Source organism: Condylura cristata, unplaced genomic scaffold (genome assembly GCF_000260355.1).
Source record: "Condylura cristata isolate star-nosed mole 26May11 unplaced genomic scaffold, ConCri1.0 scaffold00030, whole genome shotgun sequence".
Classification (NCBI taxonomy): domain Eukaryota; kingdom Metazoa; phylum Chordata; class Mammalia; order Eulipotyphla; family Talpidae; genus Condylura; species Condylura cristata.
In genome coordinates this window covers 1,674,363-1,700,175 of record NW_004567131.1, presented here as the reverse complement: position 1 = coordinate 1,700,175, position 25,813 = coordinate 1,674,363, and the positions used below count along the sequence as shown (strand labels likewise).

The window sequence follows — 25,813 nt, the reverse complement described above, 5'->3', positions numbered from 1 at the left end:
AATAATAAAAAAGTAGTTTGAAGTCATATGGATCATAAGCAAAATGTTCCTGGAATCTACCCCATTTCCATCCTAGCCACAGTTAGTGATGGGTTGAGAACCCTGAATTTTATGTACATGCATGTGTGCATGTATACTCATTTAAATGAAATTAGCTGCATATATTGTTTGGCAATTTGATTTTTTATAATACGAACATCTTTCAATTCTGGAATAAATCGGCCTATCTCATTTCTAGTTAGCTGTATAGCACTCCATTTATTAGAGAATATGATGAATTATTACACCACTGATAGACAGTTAGGTTGTAAAACGTAATAAAATGTACAGCTTCTGGGTCTCCCTGATGGTTCTGGGTTTAAAGTCCTGGCACTATTAAGCTCTCATCATGAGTTCAATCCCTGCCCAGGGAGGTGACCCACATGGCACAGCAACTCTCTTGTCTTGCCCGCTGTTACCCTCAGCAGTGTATTTCAGTAGATCCGTTTGTTCAGATCCCTACTCTATCTCTGGTGATTCTTCTCACCCCTGCATCTCTTGCCTACAACGCCTTTTTCACATGCATAGATAAATAAAAATAAATCTTAAAACAAAAAACAAAAAACACAGCTTCTGTTATCCTTTCACTCACCCACCAAGTTAACAAATTTCAAAAAAAAAAAAAAAAAGGTAAAAGCAGGTCCTGACAGGTGAGGGCAAAAGAGCATGAACAGAGAGAATGTTAAGATACAACAGAGACCCAAGGACTGTGGATTGAGTAGGAATTAAGCAGACACTGCTTCTACAAACCAACCCTGAGCCTAAACACTAGCCATTCCTCCAAGAATTTGGAAACCAATGCACCCCTAGTGGAAACTATAGCAGAAATAACAAAAATGTCCTAGCTTATCACCTAACTAAATTAACTCACAACTCATCTTCACATTAAAAATCTAGAACATGACACATTCAATTCCAGGTATTAATAACTATTTCCTTTATTTTCCACGTCCTTCACAATGTCTACCTTTAAGTAAAAAAAAAAAAAAATTATAAGGTATACAAAGGCAAGGATAAATATGCTCCTAAAAGACAAAGCAAAAATTAGAGAAAGATATAACACACTAACATCAAATAGTTGGAACTATCTGGCACGAAAGTGAAAAGAACTATATTTAATTAATATGATAGGGCCTCTAGTGGAAAAGATAGCCATAGAAAAGAATAGATGAGCAATTTTCAACAGAGAGGTGGCAGTTATAAATTTATACAATGGAAATGAAAAAAAAAAGGGAGGGGAACACAGAGATACAGAATGATTTTAGGAGACTCATCACACTAACACAGTTGAAAAAATATTCAATGACCTTGAAATTAGCTTAACAGAAATAACCTAAACTGAAACAGAGAGATAAAACTGAGTGACTCAAAAAAAATTACCACAAATCCAAGAGTTGCATAGTAATATCATATCTTGATCCTCAGAAAGAGAACAAACCAAATGAAATGTTTGAAGAAATAATGGTGACGAAATTTCCAAAACATGAAAGACACTAACACAGAATCAAGAAGATTCAGTTAACACCACAGAGGATAAACACCCTCACAGACAAATGAACACACACACCACAATGACATACCCTACACAACGTGAAGCATGTCGGAATCAAACTCCTGAAAAACCAGACTAAGGGGAAAACTCCAAGGAGCCAAAAAAAAAAAAGACAAAAAAGGACACAGTGTGCTGAGGACAACACCAAAAACCACAGGAGAGTCCAGAAAGCATGTGTCAGAAGACAATGAGTGACATTTTCAAAGTTGAAGGGGATTGAAGTTGGAGGGCACAGAATTCTTAACCAGTAAAATGTCTTTCAAAAATGAAATCAAAATACTTTCTCCAACAACTAAAACTGACAGAATTCAATGCCAACACACTGACACAAGAACTACGTAAGGAAGAAATATGATAAATTTTGGAAATCAAGTTCTACACAAGGAAACAACCTCAAAAATGGGGTGAGTGACAATAAAACCATTTCATTCTTTTTCTCACCCCAAAAATGGGGTGAGTGACAATAAAACCATTTCATTCTTTTTGTTGCTGTTGTTCTGTAAGAGTATTTTTGTTCCAAAGCAAAATAGTAACAATATGTCATGTGTTTACAGTATGTGTAAAAACAAAATACCTGACAATAGCACAAGAGGTGGGAGGGAGGATAGTGCTGTATCCATATAGGAAGTGGCATAGTATTTGAAGGGAGAGAATGATGAATTATACTTTAACATTTATAGGTATAGTATAACAGTGGTAGCTTTCGAAGGAAGATGCATCATTTTTAAGCTAACACAGAAAATAAAGTGGAATTGAAAATAAATTCACAGTGACATTTCCCCCCAAGTTTTTCCTGTTATTCTCCCCAAATGCAACTTCTGAACCTATTTAGTTGCTCACTTTGGAGACCCACAACATATAACTTACAATTCCACAACGTAAGTAGTGAACTGAATGGACTTTGGAGTCAGACAAGCCTGTGTTCTCAACCAGTTCAGTCTCTCATTTGTTGTGTGACCTCGGACAATTTTCACTCAACTAAACAATAGCTTTCTCATCTGTGAAGGAAGTGTAGTGATGATACTATCTCAGAAATTTATTGTGAAGATTAAATGAGATAATCCCTGAAACGTGTTAGTTAAATTCTTAGTTAACGTGTTAGTTAACTCAGTAAAGGAAGTCTAGCATTATCACCTTTCCTGAAGCCCCTGAAGTCACTCAAGTAGCTTTTTTTGGGTTCACCATACATCCTATGATGATTCATCAGTTGTGGCTCTTCAGTTCTTTTTCATGAGGGCACATCACCACAGTGTGCTTGGGAGGGGCTCCCATGTTAGCCAGTGAGCAGCCTCCTTCAGTAAAGTAAGTTATAGACTATTTTTTTTTAATGAGAATCAATAATACTTCCTTGACATTAACAAGGACACACAGCTATTTTTCTTTTACTACAACTATCATGAACAACATGATTAAATCCTTGTATTATAGCTTTAGTATGAGAATAAATGGAAAAAGATGAAGTGGCATAACTCTTGAATACTAGACATGATGTCCCAAATGGAGTGGAAAAGGAAGGGTGAGGTGGGGAGGAGCTGCTAATATTCATTTCAGCCCTACAACCCTCCCAGATGAATTACAGCAACTTGCATGGTTTGAGTTAAAGGAAACCCACCCACTTACTTTGGATATTGTACTGGGGAGGGGAAGACAAGAAAGTTGGTGTACTCGGCTATAAATCTTGATGAGAGGATATTTGGGTGGTTCAGACAGCTCCCCAGCAGTCACATGACCCAGCTGGGAGTGAAGTCATGCTGTGGCCACATGTACTGAGCTGCCTGGTCAGATGACATCAGCCTGTCACCACTGGAGTAGAACCATGGCTCAAAGCAAATGTGTTTCCCTCTCAGCTTTGCAAGAGGGGCTCTGAGGACTACCGAGTATAGAGTGGTGACCTCAGAGTGGGGCAGGCAGCTCTGTTGGCCATGTGTCATCTGTCCCACTGTGAACAGGACAGCAGGCAGCAAGGAGACAGCTAAACAAGATTTAGGGACATCTAAGAAAACCAAAGCACATGCCATAAGGAGACCAAGGAGGGAACTCTCCATGACCCATATGCTCAATCTAAAGCCAACCCTCCTCCCATGCACTCCCCTGCCTTTCCACTGTGAGTCATCATTCCACTAAGTTAATAAAATATCATCTAACCACCATAGCCAAGCTAAGATTTCATTTCTCAAACACCAGTTTTTCCATCTTTGAGCTCTCAAGTGATTTCAATTAATATGTATAGAGGACTCATTGTGACCCTGCATTTTGTTGGATGTTCCTGAAGTTAGAAAAAATAAGCACACCCACAGTCACAAGGAGTTTCTTGAGACTATTCTAGTGAGATGGTCAATAATTAATAAGCAAGTCGATGATAGGGTGTGTTAACTACCCACAAAACAAAAATACCTTGAAGTATATATTATTGGTCAGGTGATGGATCAGTAAGAACTTGCAATCATTGCTGGTGAATATGCAGAACAGTATAGAAAGCTTTGGAAGACAATTTGGCAGTTCTTTCACCTTGATCTTAGCCAAAATGCTGAGAAGGGATGCAGTTGTTTTAAAGCTAACTTAATTCAGCAGTCACTGAGACAACTTATTTGAAAATGATGTTCTAATAGAAACATGTACATAAATCTTCCCAGTGGTTTTACTTATAATCATCAAAAACTGGAGACAACCAAAGTTTCCTTCAATAGGTGAGTAGATAAACATCCTCACAATTAAATACTATTCAGCAATAAAAGAATGAGCTATAAAGCCCAAATCATGGAAAGATGTGGATGTATCATAAAAGAAAATCAATAAGTAAAAGAAGTCATTCTGAAAAGGTGACAAGTATGTTTCCAGTCATATGCTGAGTAAAGTACAATTAAGGAACTGGTAAACAGATTAACTGTTGCCAGGATTCTGGAGAGAGAGAGGATTGAGCAGGTGAAATACAAGGATGAAAAAAATGAGACCACTCTTTGAGCTATTCTAATGATACATGCATGATAGACATCTGCTGAAATACACTTTAGAACTTTAGAACACACAAAAATTGATGTATGGCAATTTTAAAATGTCATCTAGGAGGTTGCAGTTTCCCACATGGGGTGCAACAGTAATACAATTTAACAGTTTTATTATAAATGGATGAAAAACTTCACTGAGGGAGGTGGAGAGAAAAAGTGCTGACCCAAGAGTTGAATGGGCATCACGTATAAGCACTCGTTACTTAAGTTGTTGCCAATGGGATATGGGTTAACAATTATGAAACCTTTATACATGTATATAAGAATTGAAGAGTTAAACAAATGGGCCGCAGATGTCAGGTTTCTCACTGAGGCAGTGGGAAGTTACAATGAACAAGAATCAGCTGGAATGACCTATGTGGCAAGCATTAGATTTGGAAGTAACAAGATTAATTCATGTTTAGCTTTAATGTGGATACAGGTAGTTACATCTAGAAATATTTCTAGGGAACTGTATAAACATAGGTCTATATTTATATCCTTCCTTGCTCTGTCAGTTAAGAGGGCCTGGAAGCATTGACACTTAAGTATCAACAAGCACTAGAGTCCAGACTTTGGTTTCTAAATACCATTCTCTAAATGCTCCTTAGTAAATGGTTAATTCTGAGAATGGAACGGGATATAGGCGAGACAAGTCTGGAGCATCTTTAAGTGTCAGAAAGTAAGACAGGCTAAAACACAAACACAAGAAAAGTTTTATGTCAAAGGAATACAAAGGTACATCCAGTGTGAGCCAACTGAAAGAGGTTCAGCTAGCTAAAAGAGGAACATGATCAGTGCAGTAATACTGTATTATTACCCAAAGTAGAAAATAAATATTTCTGAGTTCATGCATATATAGATAAATGTCCTATATAAAATAATCAGATCATTTTTAAAATAAATCAGGTAAGTTATGTAGACACTTTCTGATCTAGGAGGTGGAATACAACTTCCCATTCTTGAGATATGGGTTGTGCACAGTGATTTTCCTCCAAAGGATACAATATGGAAAGGACAAAAGGGTGACTTTATCTTGGAAAACCCTGGCAAATACTACCTAGGCCTACTGATCAAGGTTAGCAAGTCATGTTGCTGGAATGAATCCTTGACATCATTTGATAAGAACAGCATTGTACTTTTATTATTTTAACCTCAATTGTAATGCCAATCTTTTTTTTAAATATTTATTTATTTAGGCATACAGAGCTAGGGTACAGGCCAGAGGTGCAGAGGCAGTGAGAGGTTTCACCAGAGACCGTGGGGAGCAGAACAGGCCAACTGACGAAGTATGCTGCTGAGGGGAGCAGCGGGCAGGTCAGGAGAGGTCTGCCACACCATGTGGGTCTCCGCTCGGGTGGGGATTGAGCTCATGCTGAAGTGGCTTTAGCTTCTTAGTGCTATGCTTTGCTCCACTGCACCACCAGGGAGGGTCCTGTAATATCAATCTTACCAAGAGAAAAACTCCAGACATCCTTCAGTATACCTAGTCATTCATCTTTAAAATGATCAAGGCTGGGTCCTCCCTGGTGGCGCAGTGGGTTAAAGCACAGAACTAAGAAGATAAAGGCACTTCAGCATGAGTTCGAACCCCACCCACACCGGAGGTGATCCACATGGCATGGCAGACCTCTCCTGACCTGACCGCTGCTCCCCTCAGCAGTGCACTTCATCCATCTGCCTGTTCTGCTCCCCACTCTGTCTCTGGTGAATGCTCTCACTGCCCCTGCACCTCTGGCCTGTACCCCAGTTCTGTATGCACAAATAAATAAATCTTTTTTAAAAAAAATTATCAAGGCCACCAAAAACAAGGAAAATATGAGAACAATCACAGTCTTGCAAAGTTGAAGGAGACATGACAAAAAAATGCAGTATATCATTCTGGATAGAAACAAAGGAAAATACAGAAAAAGTAAGAAACTCTGACTTAAGTATGGAATTTAATAACAACAGATCAATAACAGCTAATAACAACAGTTCAGCTTTAGTCCATTGATTGAGACGAGTGCACAATATGGATGCAAAATATTAACCATAGGAGAAACTGAGTATATGGTGTCTATGTAATATCTTCACATCGTCTCCAAAACCTAGTTACTTTAAATTAACTTCACACACACACACACAACCTCAAAAGCAAGTCTTGGCCACTCAGTTAAAAACGTTAAAAATAGGCTGAAGAGTAGAGAGGGTGGAAGCAAGAAGCTTGATAGAAGTCTATTGCATAATGTAAGTGAGAAGATGAGGGCAGACAGCTGAGTGGTGGAAAAGGAGCTGATATTGTGTATATATTTTTGAGGGTTAACCTCTGAATAAGGAGTTGAGGAAGCCATCAGAATTTTAGCCTGATGCAACAATTCTTTGCTATTATATTTATATTCCATCTAAACTCTAAGAGGATTTAGTCTGCTGAAGTATCTCAGGTCTTTTAAAGCTAAGGAGCTAGTAGGAGTGCTACTTCATCATCACTGAACAGTCATACTGAATCAAATTTTCTATGCTGTTATAATGAGATTTTTCTTGTTTTCTTATTTCTGTTGGGAACAATAGTACTAATAAGCAATATAAAAGCAAATATAACTCTCACCTACTTATCTCACTAGAGTGGGCACTTTCTTTTAAAATCCTACTGAATGATGTTTCAGCTTCGCATTTGTATTTATACTATAAAACTTATTGGTGACACCCCCATAGACACCCAATGAATACGCAAGGCCAGTACTTTATTTTTCAAGCTTATCTGTGCACTCTCGATGAAGCCTACCACTTGAGTTGACTGTTTTAAGAGATGGTTAAACTTTTGCCCAAACTGTACATGTCAGTTTTATTAGTCATTAAATTGATGTTGTACTGCCATTAAACATAAAAATTGATGCAATATGAGGACAAACAAAAGAAAGTTATTTCTCTCGTAAAAATGCTAATGACTTGATGAAGGCAAATCTAAAAAATATTTCTGTGGACTCAGGCATGACTAAGGAGAGATTTGGGAACAAGAAAAATGTTACTTGATTCAAAAGTAACTTTAACTTTCCACTTCAAATAGGATTTTTAAAAATGGAAATGGGACATCCTAGAGAACATATTATTGCCATGATTTATGCAGGAAGTCCGGAGCTAGTCCTAATTTAGCAGTTACCTGCTCAAGGAAAAAGCTCCTTTCTCTTTCAAAAGACTGGCAACAAAAGTGCATGTATGAATTTCAAACTATTATAAAATTATTTCAGACAGACATGCAGGCATCATTTATTGTTATTTCCTGATTAATTTTTTCAATCTACCAGTCAATTATGGCATAAGTACAGCCTCAGAATAAAGTCCTCCACATTTTATAACTGTGACACTTTCAGGAATTTAACTTCGTTCATGTGCTCAGTTTCCTCATCTGTACAACGGAGAGTAAACACCCACAAAACTGTTGTGATGATGGAGCAGGCCAGTATCTTGAAAGGGCTGAAAATAGTGGCTGGTCCACAGAAAACACCAAATTGCGCACACAGGCACTAGTAGTTTTTGTGACTAATATCAAGTCCAGCACATAAGGGGTGTTCAGTAAATAAACAGCCATCTTTCTGAACAAAGCATTTTGAACAAACAAATACTTCTGAAAAAGCATGCATTCAAAAAAAAAAAAAAAAAGAGTGGTTCGCTTTTAATACAAGTTTTCTACCTGTTTACCGAAAATAAAGGAAAATGCCATTTAGAAGCTCTGATTTCAAATAACTTGAAAGCTAATTGCAGTCATTCATAACACAGCCACTCATCATGACTCTGATGCTGTTATTTACAGAACTTTATATAAAAACAATCTCACTCTTTAATACCAATTTCCTAAATGGTAAAAGTGCTAGCCCCATCTTGAACTAATGGCCCAGAGAATTTCATATTTAATGGATTCTGGAAATGGTGGCAGAACTATCCTCTTGCAAGATATTTTCAAGTCTTGCTTCTACAACAAAACATTAGAAGACCAGGTTGTTCCTAAGAACTGTTTCAGGACCACAGGGAAAAAAGGGGGCCTTGTCTACAAGCAAATATTCTGCACAACCAAATATCTTTACCTGGAGCACCTCTCCCTGCCCCCCAAAGGCCTTAGGCATACCAGAAATGTTACAGATTAATTACATTAATTAATCATTAAAATAAAAGAGTGAGTAATGGGGCAGTGGGGTGGGAGGAATGGGACTGAATGAGGGAGAGAGGCAGGAAGCCTGACTTCTCACAGATGGTGATACAAGGGCTGTGTGGTGGTGGGGACTCACGTATCTCAGGATGGGATATACAGAGTCCCTTCTTCACCACTGTCACCACTCCCACTGTCCCCACAGCCCAGGCTCCATGAACTATGAATGTGTCACCAGACCATGTCAATGCATGGACTGCACCAAATCTTTCCTGTACGGCTCTGATGCTAGAACTCATCATTTCCCATGTTTCACCAGGTCTGGCAGATGGAAGAGTCTGGCCCAACATTTATCTTTCAGACCTCCTAGGGGACACAAGGATTCAGGGAGGTGGGGATTACACAGAGGCAGGCCCTCTAGAAGGCATCAATGGTATCCTCTGGCTCACTCTGAACAAACCTCTCTAATCAGATCTCATTTTTTCTATCCATAAAGTCTGAATGGCTTGGGCAAGTGACTTCTAATACTAAAAAGTCTTATATCCATGCAGCTATTTGTCTCAGGAAACTGGATGCCCTTCCAAGGTCTCATCATTAATCTTTTTTTTTAAGATTTATTTATTTATGCATACAGAACTGAGGTACAAGCCAGAAGTGTGGCACGGTGAGAGGATTCACCAGAGACAGAGTGGGGAGCAGAACAGACCAACCTACAAAGTATACTGCTGAGGGGAGCAGTGGGCCGGTCAGGAGAGGTCTGCTGCACCATGTGGGTCACCTCTGGGGCAGAGATCAAGTTCATACTGAAATGGCTTATAGCTACTTAGTACTGTGCTTTAATTCGCTGCGCCACCTGGGAGGGCCCTCATCATTAATCTTGTTGCCCTTTTGTGAGGTGGGCTGTCAGCTAACAGTGACTAGATTTAGCAGAACAGGAGAGAGGCTGGGAAAAGGTTTCCACAATGCTCATAAGTAGGACTCTGATTAGTCTACTGAATAAATAAAATTGCATATTGTGCAATGAGTAGCTAAGGAGCAGTGCCATCTTCAAAAGAAAGTAAAGCAGGAAATGCACAGAGAAAAAAGTTAAAGACACATTAATAAAAGGATATTGAACAGAAACATTAGATGGGACTTGCAGGCAGAACCTTTAGAGGAAATATTAGCCGAGGCCTTTCTCACCATCACCACCATCTCTGTCGCTAATTTCTGTTGACTTTTTTCCAGAAAGCTCTCAAATGTTATCTCCTTCCTGAATTATAATTTTTGTGAGGCATCATATCTTGTTTCTCATTCCAGAAAGTGCACTCTGAAGACGAAGAGGCGTCGGCGGGTGGGTGAGTGAGGACGACTCATGGACAGTAGGCTTGCCTTTCTAGCTTTTGTCTCGCTGGCTTTGCATTTTTCCCTTTTTGCTTTTAGATTCTGCTATTATCCCCACTCTAAAAGTGAGCTCTCTAAATTACATGTGCTAATGCTCCCTCAATTATAGAAAATACGAACACTGCTACTGCAATTCTCTCTGAAATTGTTGGTGTTTAATTGGGGCTTCAGAAAGATTTTGACAAGTGGAAGCCAAATGCTTGCGCCAGCGAAGGTTTTATGGATTTAGTTTCAGGCTGTGTCCTGTCAACCCCCTGCCCCATCATGCACAGGGCTGCACCAAAGGTCCGCATAGACACAAGAGCAACCATGGCTCCTTCTGGGTCCCCTTGGGTCGCTCTGCAGGGGGCCTGCAGCCAGGTCTATTCAGCAGAGGCTTGTTGTTGGTTGGTGTAAGGTAAAAATCAGGTTTTTACAACACTAGCCTCTGTGGCTATCACCTTCGGCCTTGAATGCAGAAGGAGCCTAGAACCGTGGGTATACATGCTTGATTGTGGGCACCTGCAGTGTAAGTGCACACTGAGCCTAGCGGCCAGGGAATAAGTTATTATTTGTAATAACTTCATAATGCTTATGAACACAGAGACTTAGGCTATGAGAGGACAAGTGGCTATGGGAGAGGTGAGGCCACAGCACAATACAATAAAGAGAAGGCCAGAGAAAGCTCAGAGAAAGAGTGTACAGATTCGTGGGGGCTGAGGGGCTCGGATGCCTGCCTCCCAGGGCCCTCCCCTCCTGGCTCCCAGAGGCAGGAGTCTGGCCCTTGCCTGACTCCTTTTATCCAGCCTCCCTGTCTGGTGTGTCTGGGTGCCTGGTTCCCTGAGAGAGCATTAAAGCCTGAGAAATCACCAGGGGTTCCGAGATGCTCCTTATCCATCTGCCTGAATCAACAGTGAAGCTGTCCTGTGCCTGCTCGCACCAGAGCTGGCTAGCAAGGGGCAAGGCCACTGTCCTCAGACAATGACAGTTACTGTTCCTACTACAGAAGCAGAATCGTTTAGAAGTTGGGCTCTTAGGCCTTTTCCAGAGAAAACGTGAACCTCTCCAGCATGCTTCAGTTCACCTGGGGCCTCTTGCTTTACAGGATGATGCTTACATGGACAGCTTGGTGCAGGAAACCAGCTGCTCTCCTTCACACACTAAACAGTGTGTCACTTCTCTTTCTGCTTGCAAAGATTTAAGACTCTGCCTTGTGTTTGGAAAGCACACTCTACTTCTCTTATAGTGATATTAATTAATCATCTCAACTCCCAGGTGAGATCCACATCATTATTTTCCATTTTACAAGAAACTGAGGTTCAGAGAGGAATATAAACATCACCACATCAAACTGAATATTGTCAGCATCAGGTGTTAACTCATCCCAGCACATTTCACATCTGATCCCAGGCTTTTACCCCTGAGAGCAGTTAAGTTTATTTATAATAACTTCATAATGCTTTACAAATCGTTGTATACAATTCTGCAATGATTATGTGACATAAGTGCAATTTATAAATAATGAATACGGAATATGAAAGCCTATGATTTCAGTGGTCAGAAAACTGCAATTCATTTATCAAGTCCAAGCAGATCTCAAACAAAAAGAAGACAAACATTCTGGAATGAGGTATGTAAACAGGAGCAGGCTGCAGAATAGGAAGGCGTGAGTGACCGTGACACGAGGGGCTCAGGCAACTGGGAATTGGGGGCTCAGCTGGATTTATAGTAGGAGATGCACATGACATGAGGAGATGATGACAAGTCTTTAATCATAGGAGAGTTCTGGATTTTTGTTATCTAATACATGCAAAGAGAGAGACAACAGAATGGAAGGATATGGAATACAGAGAAACATTAAGAGAACTGATTAAAAAATAATTAAATAACATTAAGTTCAAGGGCTAAATATCTTTTAAATCAAAAATTATTGGCCAAAAAGGGGAAGGTGCACCCGAAGTCAACTGCAGGGCTGCTTGGTTGTACTGGGAGCAGAGGGGAGGGGGGTGGGGGGGGAGGGGGAGAGAAGCCTGATGTGATAGAGGCCCAGGGCCTTTGACAGCCAGACTTGTCTCAAATTCCTTTCATTTCGTTATACAAACCTGGGCTTTGTGAGGTGCCAGCATACACTAGGCGAGTCTCAGAGGACGATTCCACCCGCCTTATGTTAAGTGTTAGGTACCATCTCTGATAAATGTCTGAATGGTAATGAGAATTTCTTATAGCCCGCGTATGAATTTATAACAGATGAAGCCTTTGTTTGAAACAAACTAAGGTATAAAATACTCCAAGTACCTGGCTCTTGGGTATCAGGTCTCAAATTTTATCTCAAGGTGCAAAATACTAGTTAAATAAGAAAAAAAAAATTAGTCTGAACCCTAACATTTAATTTAATTTATAACATTTGAGAACTAGGGAAGCTCTATAATGAGACTGTTAAGAGAGACAAAGATTTTATCATTTAAAACAACACCAATAGTTTTTTCACTTTAATTAGTGACTTTTGGAAAATAAATGTCATATTTATATTCTTTGTGGAATACTTTTTAAATGGCAGTAGGAACATAACATGCATATGTAACTCAATTAATAGAAAATGTTTAAAGTTCTTAAAACATTTGGTAAGAAATGCACCTTTCACATTTTTTAAAGAAAGAAAATAGCTCATTAACTTGCCTTGCTGAATAAAATGGACACCATGAAGAAATCCAGCAAGAAACTCTCTGACGCATCCTTATAGTCAAAGTGGAAAAAGATGACGGTGAAGCTCAGGTGGATGTACTGGTGAACGGGGTTACAGAATGAGGTCCGCAGCAGCTTCATGCCGGCGATGGTCATCAGAAAGATGTCCCAGCTGTCGAAAATGAAGGAAAGGAAATCAATGAGGGCAGGCACACAGCTACCTGGGATGTTTTTCATGAGGGCTGATGGTGCTTTATACACTTTACATACACACAGAAAAACAAGCAGGAGAGCGGCCTGCTCGTCTGCCATCTCACAGAGGAGTAAGCTGACTCAGACTTTGAGCAATTTGTCTAGAGTCTTACGACACAGAGCTAGGATTAAAACTCAGTTCCTGAGCCAGCTTGGGGGTTACTGAGGGACTACTGTAGGGGTCCTGGAAAACTTAACCAGAGAGCACGCTGTCCCAGCTGACATGTGCCAGTATATGTCTTTTTGTTAGAAAAGAATCTTACTGAAGCTTTGGCATCATAGTTACTACTGAATTCTGAAAAGAAGGGAAAAGACAATAGCTAATTAAAGTTATTTTACTTTTACACATTAACTACCGATGTTTTCCAACATATTTGTTCTTCAGTGAACATAAGCCTTCTGGCCTCCCTTTTCTTTCTGTTGAAAATTTAACACTTGTTTTCCCCATGGCAGAGAATTTTTCAGTTAAGGAGCTCACCAAGGCAGAACAGTGAAGGCATGCCCGGACTTTGAGGGCTGTGCTTCTGGATGCTCTGTGGTAAGCAGCTGGATTATCCACCTGTGCAGGGAGCATGTCCAGTGCACAGTTCCACCAGGTGATGAGGTCTGCCCTGCCCACGCCCCTCCTTCTGGTGGAAGGCAGCTGACATCTTGAGCAGCTCGACAGAGCAAGCCAGTGCCTCCTTAAGGGGTCTGCCTTTCTGAAGGAAGCCTTTGCACAACTTAAACAAGTTCCCCCCAGTTACAACATCCTGTTTGGCAATGCAAAACAAAGACAGGTGGGATGCTTTACAGAGAATGATCACACTTGAGAGAGAGAGAGATTGCCTTTTTCTAGCTAAGTACGAAGAACTGAGTCCATGTCCATTGTCCTAAGCCTAGACTCTCTCAGGATTATTAATGTCTTCTCCCAGGTTGAAGGCAAAACTAACAATATTTGGGGGGAGGGAGGAAGTGCTTCCAAAGTCTTTACATCTGTCCAGTACAAACTTGTCATTTTTGTCACTTGTGCAGTCAGAAAACAGTTGGTCTAGTGGGGTGCTTGAAATCTTGAGAGAACATTTTTAAGTGTTCACTTGGATTCCTCAAGAATATAAAGACATTGTCAGCTTTGGGCACTAAGTAATTATTTTTGTGTCACCTGGGAGTTGAGAATATTTGGCAGTACTAGGTGAGATGTTACATTTTGACTTTAGTGTCTGGAAAAAAATTACAGAGCTAGAGGACAGTATTCCCTCTCTTGGATATATTTATTTGCTTTTGCCTGACCCCTACCTTGGCATCCATCTTCGGCCAACAGCTAGAGCCTTTTGACCTCAATCTGCAAGCTTAGTTCAAGGTCCTATTCTCAATTTTGCACAGGAAGAGTTTTAAATTCCTAGCTCCGCAGAACACTGGTATCTTCTTTCCTCCATTGGTCTGAAAGAACCTGCCTTGTTCTGGGAGGTCTTCATAAGGGCAGCCAGGATTGTGCTGAGGACACTCGTCATTCTGGATGGAGAGTCATCGTCTGGCTTTATAGGTACCCAAACCTGGGAAGAGCTCTGCAGTCCCATGCCTGCCTTCTTTATCCAATGAGGCTTATTTTCGATCCCAAATTGGAAGTCTAGCATTTTAAATAACAGAAGGCATGGACTTTTTGCCCTGACCTGACACAGATCAGGACTCAAAAGAAAGCAGAGTCCGATAAAGATAGGGAACTTACAGGATTATTTAATGTCTTTGTGTGTGTGTGTGTGTGTGTGTGAATCTATTTAAAGCCTAACAAATTATACAAATACTTTCTATCTTAGCTAGCTCAGTCACTGGCAAATATTTATTAGTTGTCCTCAAACACCCTGAAGGGAGAAGCAGGCTGGGATTAAGATGCTTGACATTATGCATGAAGATTGACTAGTGACTAATAAGTAAATCTTAGCAAGAGTCTTTGACAACCTCCTACTCCAACAACTTACTTGACCAGAAGCAACCTTTTATCACAATAACCAATCCACAAATTATCAAATAGATTTCCATTTTTAAATCAGAATTAATTTTAGCATATGACACTAATCACTAGACTTTGCTAATGCTTTGCAAAAACATGGTCATAGCATGGAGTTTCTGTACTCCATTTTTTCAGTTATGACTCTTTAGCTGGTAAATGCAGATAGAGCAAAGACTGATTAATCCCCCCGCCCACAAGTACATAATGAGAATACTTGCTAAATGACACTATATAAGGCAGTTGATAAAGCTCTTAGCATGATGGGACAAACTCCAGGCATCCCTCACTCACACGGTGCTTCTGTCACTCTATGAATGCTCAAGGAATAATCTTCTGCAAGATGATTTTCAAACTTACTGACATCTTTTCCCAACATCACTTGAAGCAGATCTAATTTCATTAGCACCACAGTTGCTCCATAATAATCATCTGACTCTGGAGAGTTTGAGTAAAAGACCATGACTTTCTGTGCTGTGGCCGTTAGTGCATAGACATGAGCTGGCTTCTATTGTAGTCTGTTCAGAGAAGGCTCACTAAAATTTGAAAAAACGCTGTGATACAAATCATTATGAGAATAAAACCGTTATCTACTTACTGAGTACCAAGTCTCCGGTAATTGCTTATTGAAAATGCATCAATAGTGAGGGCATTCAAAATTATTGCTGGGTACAAGAGATATTTTTCAAAACACTGAAGCCAAACATAGAGTCTTTCAAACCACATTAAATGGGCGACATCTGAAAGAAACACAAAAAGCACTTAGGATAGACACTGATTCAATTATTTTTCTTTCAGTACATGTAACAATAAATAATGTTCTTTAACTTAAAAGGTGATGATTCAGAACTCTAGACACTAGACATGATTGACATATTTTCTTTCTAGGTAGCAGTCTTCAGCTTTGCTTTTTACATAATTCACAAATAATAGGATTTATTAGGGTAGGACAGTATCCCAATTTTTTAAGTCCATTGATTTTTTTTTTCATATGTAGTTAAATCCAATGAAATGAGGTAGTCACGAAACATCAAGCATCTCAGAGCAAAGTCCAAGGAAAGTAAAGGATAAAGAAATTCTCGTGGATCCATCTCTGCAAGGTTGGAGTCACTTCTGAAATTGAGGCTAGTTTCAGGGTCCTCTTCTCCCCCTCTTCAAAATTTGAGCAACATATTCAAATAAGAGGTTAACCCCAAGCTCCTATCAGGATGGATGGATTATATCCTTGTGGGTCTTCCCACCTAAGGACGCTCCAGAGTGAGGCCTGTTCCCACAGAGCTAACAAAGGATTAAGTCAGGCTGATGAGGGTTTCCGTTCAGAGTTTCCCAAGAATTAGTGACTGATTCACTTCATCTTTCTGAGCCTCAGTTCTGATGTCCTACCCATTCCTCCATCTGAGTCTGCTACTAGGAAACTGTTATCGCTTTCCCACAGCCCCCCCCCCACCATCATGGATGATGTGGATTGTAAACTCACAGTACCCCTCACGCCTTTCTTACTAATTCTCTCTCTGGAGAGAAGTTCAGTGGGGAAAGCGCAGCATCCCTGCCTCAGGGGTGTGAAACAACAGCCTGAACCCTCCTGTTTCTCACTTCAGTGAGGAAGGTGCACCAGGGTCAGGGCCAGGGGGCTTGGGCAGGCCATCTCCTTCCCAGCCTCCATCGATCAGCACCTTGGGCCCCAATTTTCCATCAGAGAGCGTGGTTAAGGAACCCAGATATGCTGAATATGCTAGTCTCTCCCAGCAAGACTAAAAGTCTAATTCTGCACAGGTGACCTCTGGAATCATATTCTTTAACAATCTCTAATAAAAAACTTGTTCTCCAATAATCTACAATAAATAATAAGAAGGCCATTAAACCTTTACAGGGTTATATCATTAAACCAACTCATGAAAGAGAGACAGGTCACATGACCATGCAGAGTGACAAGACAGGGACATCAAGTGGGCTGTCCTTCCAGGTGTCTATTCAAGATTAAAAGAAAGATGGCCTATTCCCACACCCTTCACCCCACATTATATAAAAGGCCCCAGGAAGCAACAAAAGCATAGACATACACCACCCACAACACAGGGCACTGACAGTTAACTTTCTTCTTTCTATAGCTTAACTTTCTATATAAGAATGCAGTGACATTACAATGCATGAAGACAAAAACTATCTTCATTTGATTAAAAATATAAGGAGGTTTGACATCCAGTGATCTTACTTGAAAAGAATTAATTTGAATAAGATAGGAATGGTGAGATTGGATAGAGTGAAAAGACTTCAGGGCATGGTAAATAATAGTAAAAACCCCAATAATCAAGTAGAGAGACAATGAGAAATTATCAAGTTGTTTTTTTTTAAGATTTATTTATTTATGCAGACAGAACTGGGGTACAGGCTAGAGGTGCAGGGGCAGTGAGAGAATTCACCAGAGACAGAGTGGGGAACAGAAAAGGCCGACTGACGAAGTACACTCTGAGGGAGCAGCAGGAGGGTCAGGAGAGGTCTGCCATGCCATGTGGGTCACCTCTGGAGTGGGGACTGAACTCATGCTGAAGTGGGTAGCTTCTTAGCGCTGTTCTTTAACTCACTGCACCACCATGCAGGGCCAAAAGAAGAAGTTTCAATAGTAACAGGAACCAAGAGAAAGAGTTGGAGGAAAATGAAGTTTAAACAAGTAAGAAAGTTGGTGTTTCCCTAGTGGCTCACAGAGCATTATGAAGCTATCACCAACCACTGCGGCATGAATTCTATCCCTGGCTAGGGAGCTGACCCACATACAGTACCTCTTCTCGCCTGCTGCTCCCCTCAGCAGTGTATTTTAGTCAATCTGCCTATTCTGCTCCCCACTATGTCTCGGTGAGACCTTTCACCCCCTGCACCTCTGACTTACACATCAGTTCTTGTATGCATAATTAAATCTTAAAAAAATGTAAGGAAGTTGAGTATAAATTCAACCTTGGGTATTACTAATGGTCAATACATAGTGTTTTCTGGTTTAGATTTTGAAATCTCATAAGCATGAAGCTTTGGTGTTGAATCAATGAAATTCAGATATATTTTCTATCTTACTTAAATATTAAAGGTTTCGCCCCCCTTGGGGGGATGTATATGAAAATGAAGAAAACAAAAGTTCAGGATCTTCTCCTCACTCCTTCCAAGAAAGTGATTCTGACCCCCCACTTCCTAGAGCAAACTGAGGTTATTAGGCACAAGTTGTCTGAACCTCCCATCCCTCCAACTGAAATTTATCTATTACAGCCAAACAGTGAGGCCAGTTTTCTCAGTCCCCTCCTTCCTGACATCCTGCTTCACTGTTCATTCCTCTGATTTACCAATAGCTCTTTCCTAATGGCAAGTGACAAGATTTAAACCTTGCTATACTGAAAACTGGCCTCATCTCATTCTGGTGCTCACAATGTCCCTCCTTGCACAGTCAAGCTTCTGACAATCCCAGTTCCCTGTCTCTTACACTGCTGCAACATCCGTCCCTGGGTGTTGAAGCTACACCTGCCCCAGAACTATGCTGGACAAGGCCACCGGTGATACTCTGAAAAATAACTAGCACTCAGCGGACTATCCTACTGGACCTTTCTGAGGGCAAAAAGCAACATAACTCTTCTTTTAAAAATTCTCTCTGCCCAAATACCAGATGATTTCATTCATATGTTGAATATAGAGAAAGAAGAAAGTCAGATCAAACCAAAAAGTAAACCTTTGAAATCTGACTATAAAACTGAGTCTACTAGAGGAAAGGGAGGAGAGAGGGGAGAGGGGCCTGAAGGACACAATGGAGGACTACAGGTGCCGTGGAGGTGGATGGGTTTAGTAACATACACCTGAAGAGGTGGGGTTTTATATTTCTGAATCAAATATGGTGTCGCAGACCAATGATACCCTGGTTAAAAAAGCAAACTATAAATTATAAACAACTATAAAAGAAGCCCTGAGCTTCTCATCCTTCCAATTCCAACCCTGAACCTACTGCATTAGAAATCTTGGGGTTCAGCTCAGAAACGAGTCTTACTACAAGTGATCCTGATGCATGCTCATGTTTGCAGATGTCGTTTCTTCTGCCCTTGGTCACTTGCCTTCTGTGGCCTCTTTACTGCTTTTCTTACTTTCTTGAGTTGATGTTCTCCAACTCACAACTTTAACTATTCCTTCTAACTCAGATTGGAGTTTCCATCTCCCAGCTCTCTCCTGACCTAGAGATGAAATACTCAATTGAGTAGCTTCATCCGATGTCCCAAAGGAAACTTCAAATACAAATCAAACACTGAACTCTGTCTAGCTCCACTCACCTGCTCTTCTTGCTCATGCATTCTTTATTCTATTTCATAACATTTACACTCACTCATGGAGTCACGGGGGCAATATACCTTGAAGTCTTCGTAAATCAGTTCTTCTCGATCATCACTGTATGTTGGAATCACTGGGGACAGGGCTAAAAACCACAGCCCTAGATCTGTGATTCTCAAACTTCCATATGAAAATCAATCACTTGTGAAAGTAAAGAATCTGACCCAAAATATATGGAGATGAGCCAGACATCCTGCATTTTTAATAAACTTCTAAGTGATGCCAACATTGCTGACCTTAAGGTCATACTTTGAGAAACAGATACCAGTGCTATCAGCATCCGCCAGTAAGTTGAAGAATTCTTAGGCCTAATCCCAAACCTGTTGCATTAGAAATCTTGGGGTTCAGCCCAGTAACCTGTTTTACTACAGGTGACTTTGACACATGCTCATGTTTGAGAACTGCTATTCTGGACGATCTTGCTCTGTGCAAGACTAAACTGTGTGGATTCCATCTGCTTACTCCCCTTATGTCTATTTTCACTTCTCAGAGCCTCACTCTCTTACCTAAAAATTTATAAGTGTTTTTTAGTCAAAATTTCTTTCCTAACCCTGTCATTTGTGTGTACTGGATCTCATTATTTCTTACTATTTAAGTATATTCCTCATGCAATTATCACCTATGATTGTCATTACCTGTTATTTTACACTTCACTGGCTCATACTCATCACAACATAAAGATGTTACATTTTACAATCAAATATATATATACCTCCCTTGACCCATTGCCTTCTTGATGTTGGGTATTTTCCAGATACCACTCTATTTCTCTGTATGCTCTTATAACAGTTTGGCAACAAAATTATGGCTACACTAACTTTTCCACAACTTCTCTCTTTCTCTGCTGACTCCACCCCATTTCATCTAATTCAAACTGCTCAACAAAATTGCTTTCTTACAGATCTCCCATTTCCTACAGCCAGCGCTTGATCTTAATCTTAGCTTACTCAACCTCCCACAGTGTCTGACCAATTGTTTCCTTCTTCTTGCAAGTCCCTACATAATTTCATGGTCTTTAAATATCATCAATAAGCTGTTGAATATTAAAAATATATAATTCCATCCATAGCCTCTTTTCTGGACTCCAAACCAATGTATCTAACTACCTTTTCAACAGATCTTAAATTTCTAATGAATGAATTGAGCAAAGATCTTCACTCTATACTCTTTCACTTCAATCTACTCTTTCACAATGCTTGCCACACATCCAACTCATAAATCATTACTGAGCAGCAACTGCATGCCACAGTTTTTTAGGCACATTGGAAAACTAGTGCCCAGAATATGCACCCTGATGGTGCTTGCATTCTAATAGGAACAGCAAACAATCAGCATAAAGAATAAGTAATTACATAGTATATCCGGAGACAATTGGTGATTGCCAGGTCAAACAGTAGCTCTTCCACGCTCAACCCGATTTCTCTTCCTGTGCTTTGAATGCCCTGGTCAAAGTCACCATCACCATTTCTTATCTAGACTAATGGCATTTTCTTAGAACTGGAGTCCTTTTTGTTTTTTAATGTTCCCAGACTTCCAGCACAACCCAACCTGCACCCAGTAAGTGCTGCTAAGTACTCATTAGGTGTCTGTCAGAAACTAGATTGTGAGTTTGTCAAGAGTAGGCACTAGTCTTAATACGTTTAATATGTCAAGTGCCTAGCAGATTACATGGCCTGAGTTAGGTTTCAGTAAATGTTAATTTATTGTCTTACAGTTTCAATGGTTGTGGGAACTCTGAATAATTAAATTCAATAAAGAGGGATTCAAAAAAGCAGCCCCTTGAAATTACTTTTTTGATTACAAAACAAAAAGCTTTCTGACTATAACACATTAGATAACATTTTTTTTTTTATTTCAGTGCCTCATAAAATACAATTTGTTATATTTAGGTTTTCTTCTATACAAATTATTTTTTCTGATTTCTCAATTTATAGGAGATCAACAGTGTCAGATTGAGGCTGTCACATCAAATGTCATTCAACCTGTTACATAAAAACACATTACTATCAACATTTGTCATTAGTTCAAAGAAACATGACAACCTTAGCTAGGTTCCTGCAAAAGTCTGTAAATTCAAAGAAATATAAACCAACTTCATCCTGCAGAGCTATTAGAAAAATACCTGAATTAAAAAAAAAAAATGTCTTAGTGGCTTTCATCATTGTAGAGTGACCTGGGAACCATTTGACTGGGAGCATGTGAACCACACTTTTAAATGCTTGTCACACTTAGATTCAGAAAATTCTATTTTCCTGTGAGTGAGGATAAAGCTGATGCCAGTGCAGCGACAATCCTATTGCTATTGACAAGGCTTTAGTGCAAACAATGATATTAAGTACGGGCTTGCCATGGAAATTTCAGTTAATCCGCCCTCCCCCACACACAAAACAATAAATTTCAAATAATACGGAAATCACTGGATTCTATATTCACCATCAAGTTTAAAAGTTGCTACCCATGTCTTTCCAAATATTTGAGAGTGAAAGTATTTATGAGGTAAGACTTTAATCCTCTGTAGCACATGGGTTGTGTGTGTGTTGAAACTATAGCACAGGTACACCTTAAAGGGGGGGAAAGACATTTAAACTCTAGGAAGTGCTGTAAGCACCTTTCGTCTGACTTTGCAAAAATGTGTGCATTTTTCATAAATTTAATGACAACAGAAATATACCTTAACAGTTAAGACCTGCATCTTTAAAAGATAGTAACCAGTCTCTCATTAGTAGCAAAGCAAGATGAAAGCTACAAAGGTGTTCTATGATAAACTTTCCAAGGATAAAAGGAATTTCTAGGGAACTAGACTCCAATTCATTGATAAGTTACATAAACCTTTACTTTAAAAACAAACAAACAGGCCCTCCCTGGTGGCGCAGCGGGTTAAAGCACAGCACTGAGAATCTAAAGCCACTTCCGCATGAGTTCGATTCCCGCCTGCCCCGGAGGAGACCACATGGCGTGGCAGACCTCTCCTGACCCGCCCGCTGCTCCCCTCAGCAGTGTACTTTGTCCATCTGCCTGTTCTGTTCCCCACTCTGTCTCTGGTGAAGCCTCTCACCGCCCCTGAGCCTCTGGCCTGTACCCCAGTTCTGTATGCACAAATAAATAAATCTTTAAAAAACAAACAAACAAACAAACAAAACAAAAAAAACCACTCATAAAGTAACAACAGAGACTGACTGGAAGCTAGGCTATAGTGCATAATTCAGTCCTTCAGTCCCAATTTACTACTTAGTGTGCTGCAAGGGAGATGAAAGTGACAGCCACGACATGTGACACAGAAGCTCCCACATGCCTTCCACTGATTAATTCTGAATCTCTACATGAGAGGCCATGGAGTACATTTTACACCATCTGAACACACCAGCAAACACAGGTATACACTGTATATATTAAGTGAAAAACACTTCAGGTAAAGAAGACTGCATGGCATGGTTTTACTCATTAGTGTTCAATACAGCATCTAGGCAAACCCGGAGGGAAAAGGGTATGAAAAGGGAGTTAGCATAAATATGGAGAAATGACAGAGAGAAAATCCCAGAGACCACCAACTCCAAACTTTTGACCTCAATTTCTGCTAAACTTGTGTATTGACAGAAAGTTGATTCAGCATTAATCCTTACATATCTCCAGAATCCTTCTCAGGAATCAGTAATTTATGCCAGTGGAAAGATTCAGTCTCTAAATTGTAGAAAACTTCACAGATAAATGGAATTTGTACTGAATGTTTATATTTGGAAATAAGAGAGCAAATACAAAAATGAATAATAATGTAGAAGGAAGTTAAAACAACAGTATAAACCCAGAGTACTGAATTCTAAAGTACTAAGCTTAATTTTTCTTATAAGGTAGCCATGAGAAGGCGATAAAAAGAAAGCTTACAAATGCAATAATATTATAAATAGGTTTCTTAAGTCCCCAAACTGCTTTAGAATACATGCAAAGTCAAGTTAAAAGAAAATCTTTGCCATGGTATTTTATAACTGCCTTTCCACAACATTCCGAACATGCATAGAGACCATAAAAAAGATGTTCCATTAGCATTATGAGTTCTCTTTTCCCTGGAATATTAGGCCTTTGAGAAAAAGAATGCAAGCTAACTCTGCCATTTACAAGTTTATATATGACTTATTTCCATTGAATACTTTAAATTTTCTATGAAAAATTTAAATTACAAGTCTTTTCAAGTGCTGTATTATTGAGATTACTTCCTTTACTAAAATAAGTCCTTTTAATAATTAAGAGTTAATTAAAAATTCTCAGGAATGTTGGGCCCTCCCTGGTGGTACAGCGGGTTAAAGCACAGCACTAATAAGCTGAAGCCACTTGCGCATGAGTTCAACCCACATGGCGCGGCAGACCTCTCCTGACCTGCCCACTGCTCCTCTCAGCAGTGTACTTTGTCAGTCAGCCTGTTCTGCTCCCCACTATGTTTCTCACTGCCCCTGAACATCTGGCATGTACCCCAATTCTGTATGCATAAATAAATAAATCTTTAAAAAAATTTCTCAGGATGTTTTTATCTTTAGGACGACAATTCTGTTCAATTTAAATCTTAAATTATGATTTCAGCTTCAAGAACACAGGTGTCCTGTTTTATAGGGTCAGACATGTTTGCAAGCTTTTCAGTAAGGGGGCAGCTGTTGCCACTGGTCACGCCGAGGCTTCTGAAGCAGAGACGAGGTGGCACCAAAATGTTCACGCTGTGCAACTTTTTTTGCTCTCATCTCTCTTATTGAGTCAAATCTCAGACTGAAAAATCCTTAGCAGTATCATGTAAAGATGGCATGGTTTATTCTCCAGAAACGGGTTTCAATCCCAAAACTAGTACCATGAATTCGGAGTAAGGAGTGATTCTTAAATATTAAGCAAACCTCATTCCTCTGAGGCTCTGAGTTCTACAATTCCGAGTGGGGCAGCCAGGGGCTGCCATGCCATTCCCAGTAGGACACCCTAGGGTGCCAACACATCCTTCTGATGCCTGCGATCCTGATCCTCTCCTGCCAGTATGAGCTTGCCCTCTCCTTTCCTTCGACTTCAATTTAAATTATCACTCTTTGCTTTTCACCCACCTTTCCCCTTTGCAAAGCAGCAGCAGCTGCTCTCCTGCCCACCTGTAACTACATAGGTGTCTCTTTTTCTTTCTTTTTTCATTAAAAAAAAAAAAAAACTGTTCTTTTGAAACATAATAAATAACTAAATGTCACTGTCACAAAGAAGTTATTCTTCTCCCAGTTAAGTCTAAATGAAGAATCCTGCTGCCTATACTTTTCCTTCGCTGGACTTCAAATGCTGAATATGTGCTTCACCTGTGTGATGGATGCTCCTCCCTCACTACAGCCAGAGCCAGGACTGTCTTTCTGTATCACAGTCATCATTTAGTTCCAGGCCCACTCCATGGTGGCCACTTGGTAGGGTCAGGCAACACCACTGATTGACTGACTTGACATTTAATTAACTAAAGTGGATACCATGCAAAACTAAGTCTGGGGCTCCCATGAGGGAGCACGCTGCCATACAGGAATCTGGGGTTCACTCTCAGCCAAAACAGTACTTCTCTCACCAGGTTCACCCCCAGGGCAAAGCCATCGTTTGCTACTCAGTGCTTCCCCAACATCCTGCACCTTCATGTTAGGTGTCCTATAAATATTTTTGCATGAATTAATAAGTGTTATCAGATTCAGCATCAGGGTGAACCTCTCAGTGAAAAAGAAGTTGGTGAAGAACAGCATTAAGTCAGGACATGGCCCTCCCTGTTGGTGCCACGGGTTAAAGCACAGCACTGAGAAGCTCAAGCTGCTTCAGCATGAGTTCGATCCCTGCCTGCCCCGGAGGTGACTCACATGGCGCACATTCTGCAGGGGAGGGGGAGGGAGATAATACAAAACAAGGAGAGGAAGAGCACAAGGGACTTTGGTGATGTTGCATGGGTGAAATTTTGGTGGGAATTCTCTGAGGACTGCACCTGATATAAAGTATATTCAAATAAGAAAATTAAATATAAAAAAAAATTGAAAAAAGAAATCAGGACATTAAAGTTTACCTTTTCAAGGAATAAAATTTAGTTATTCCCTCAGTGGTTTTATACTTTGGGGTCCTGCTTAGAAAATTCTTTTTCTCTTCCCCAACAAGGATTATATAACTTGACCTATATTTTCTTATAATGCTATTCTTGTTCTTTTTTTCCCTTTCTTTAAAAAAAATTAAATCTCTAATCCATTTGGAATTTCATTTGATATCAAGGAAATTTAGCTCTATTTAAAAAAAAATGTTTAGCTCATTTCCCCCAACCTTCCCTCTTTTCATTAATTCAGTGGGAATAAAAATGTATCCTTCACATTTCCTCAAAGGATGGAGAACATCTTGGGAGAATCAGTGCATTAATGGGCATCTTCCTCTTGATAGAAAGGTCTTCAATTAATACCAAGCCAGAGTATTTAAAACTGAAAACACTAGTAGAACCATGTGGGCATTTTCCACATGAA

At 39.9% G+C, this 25,813-nt stretch overlaps 1 protein-coding gene across 3 annotated transcripts in view; it reads right to left on the bottom strand.

Annotated features, from left to right (window-relative positions):
* The window catches only part of PCNXL2 (pecanex-like 2 (Drosophila)), a 272,672-nt gene that overhangs the window by 94,227 nt on the left and 152,632 nt on the right, over positions 1 to 25,813 (bottom strand). For all 3 annotated transcript variants that reach the window (XR_001145936.1, XM_004691129.2, XM_012731293.1), the window contains exons 20-21: positions 15,577 to 15,718; positions 12,737 to 12,914 (exon numbers count right to left, since the gene is read on the bottom strand). Coding sequence is in view for 2 of the 3 variants with exons in the window: in XM_004691129.2 (XP_004691186.1) it covers positions 12,737 to 12,914; positions 15,577 to 15,718 (320 nt within the window). In the remaining variant the exon portion in view is untranslated. The remainder of the gene's footprint in view (positions 1 to 12,736; positions 12,915 to 15,576; positions 15,719 to 25,813) is intronic.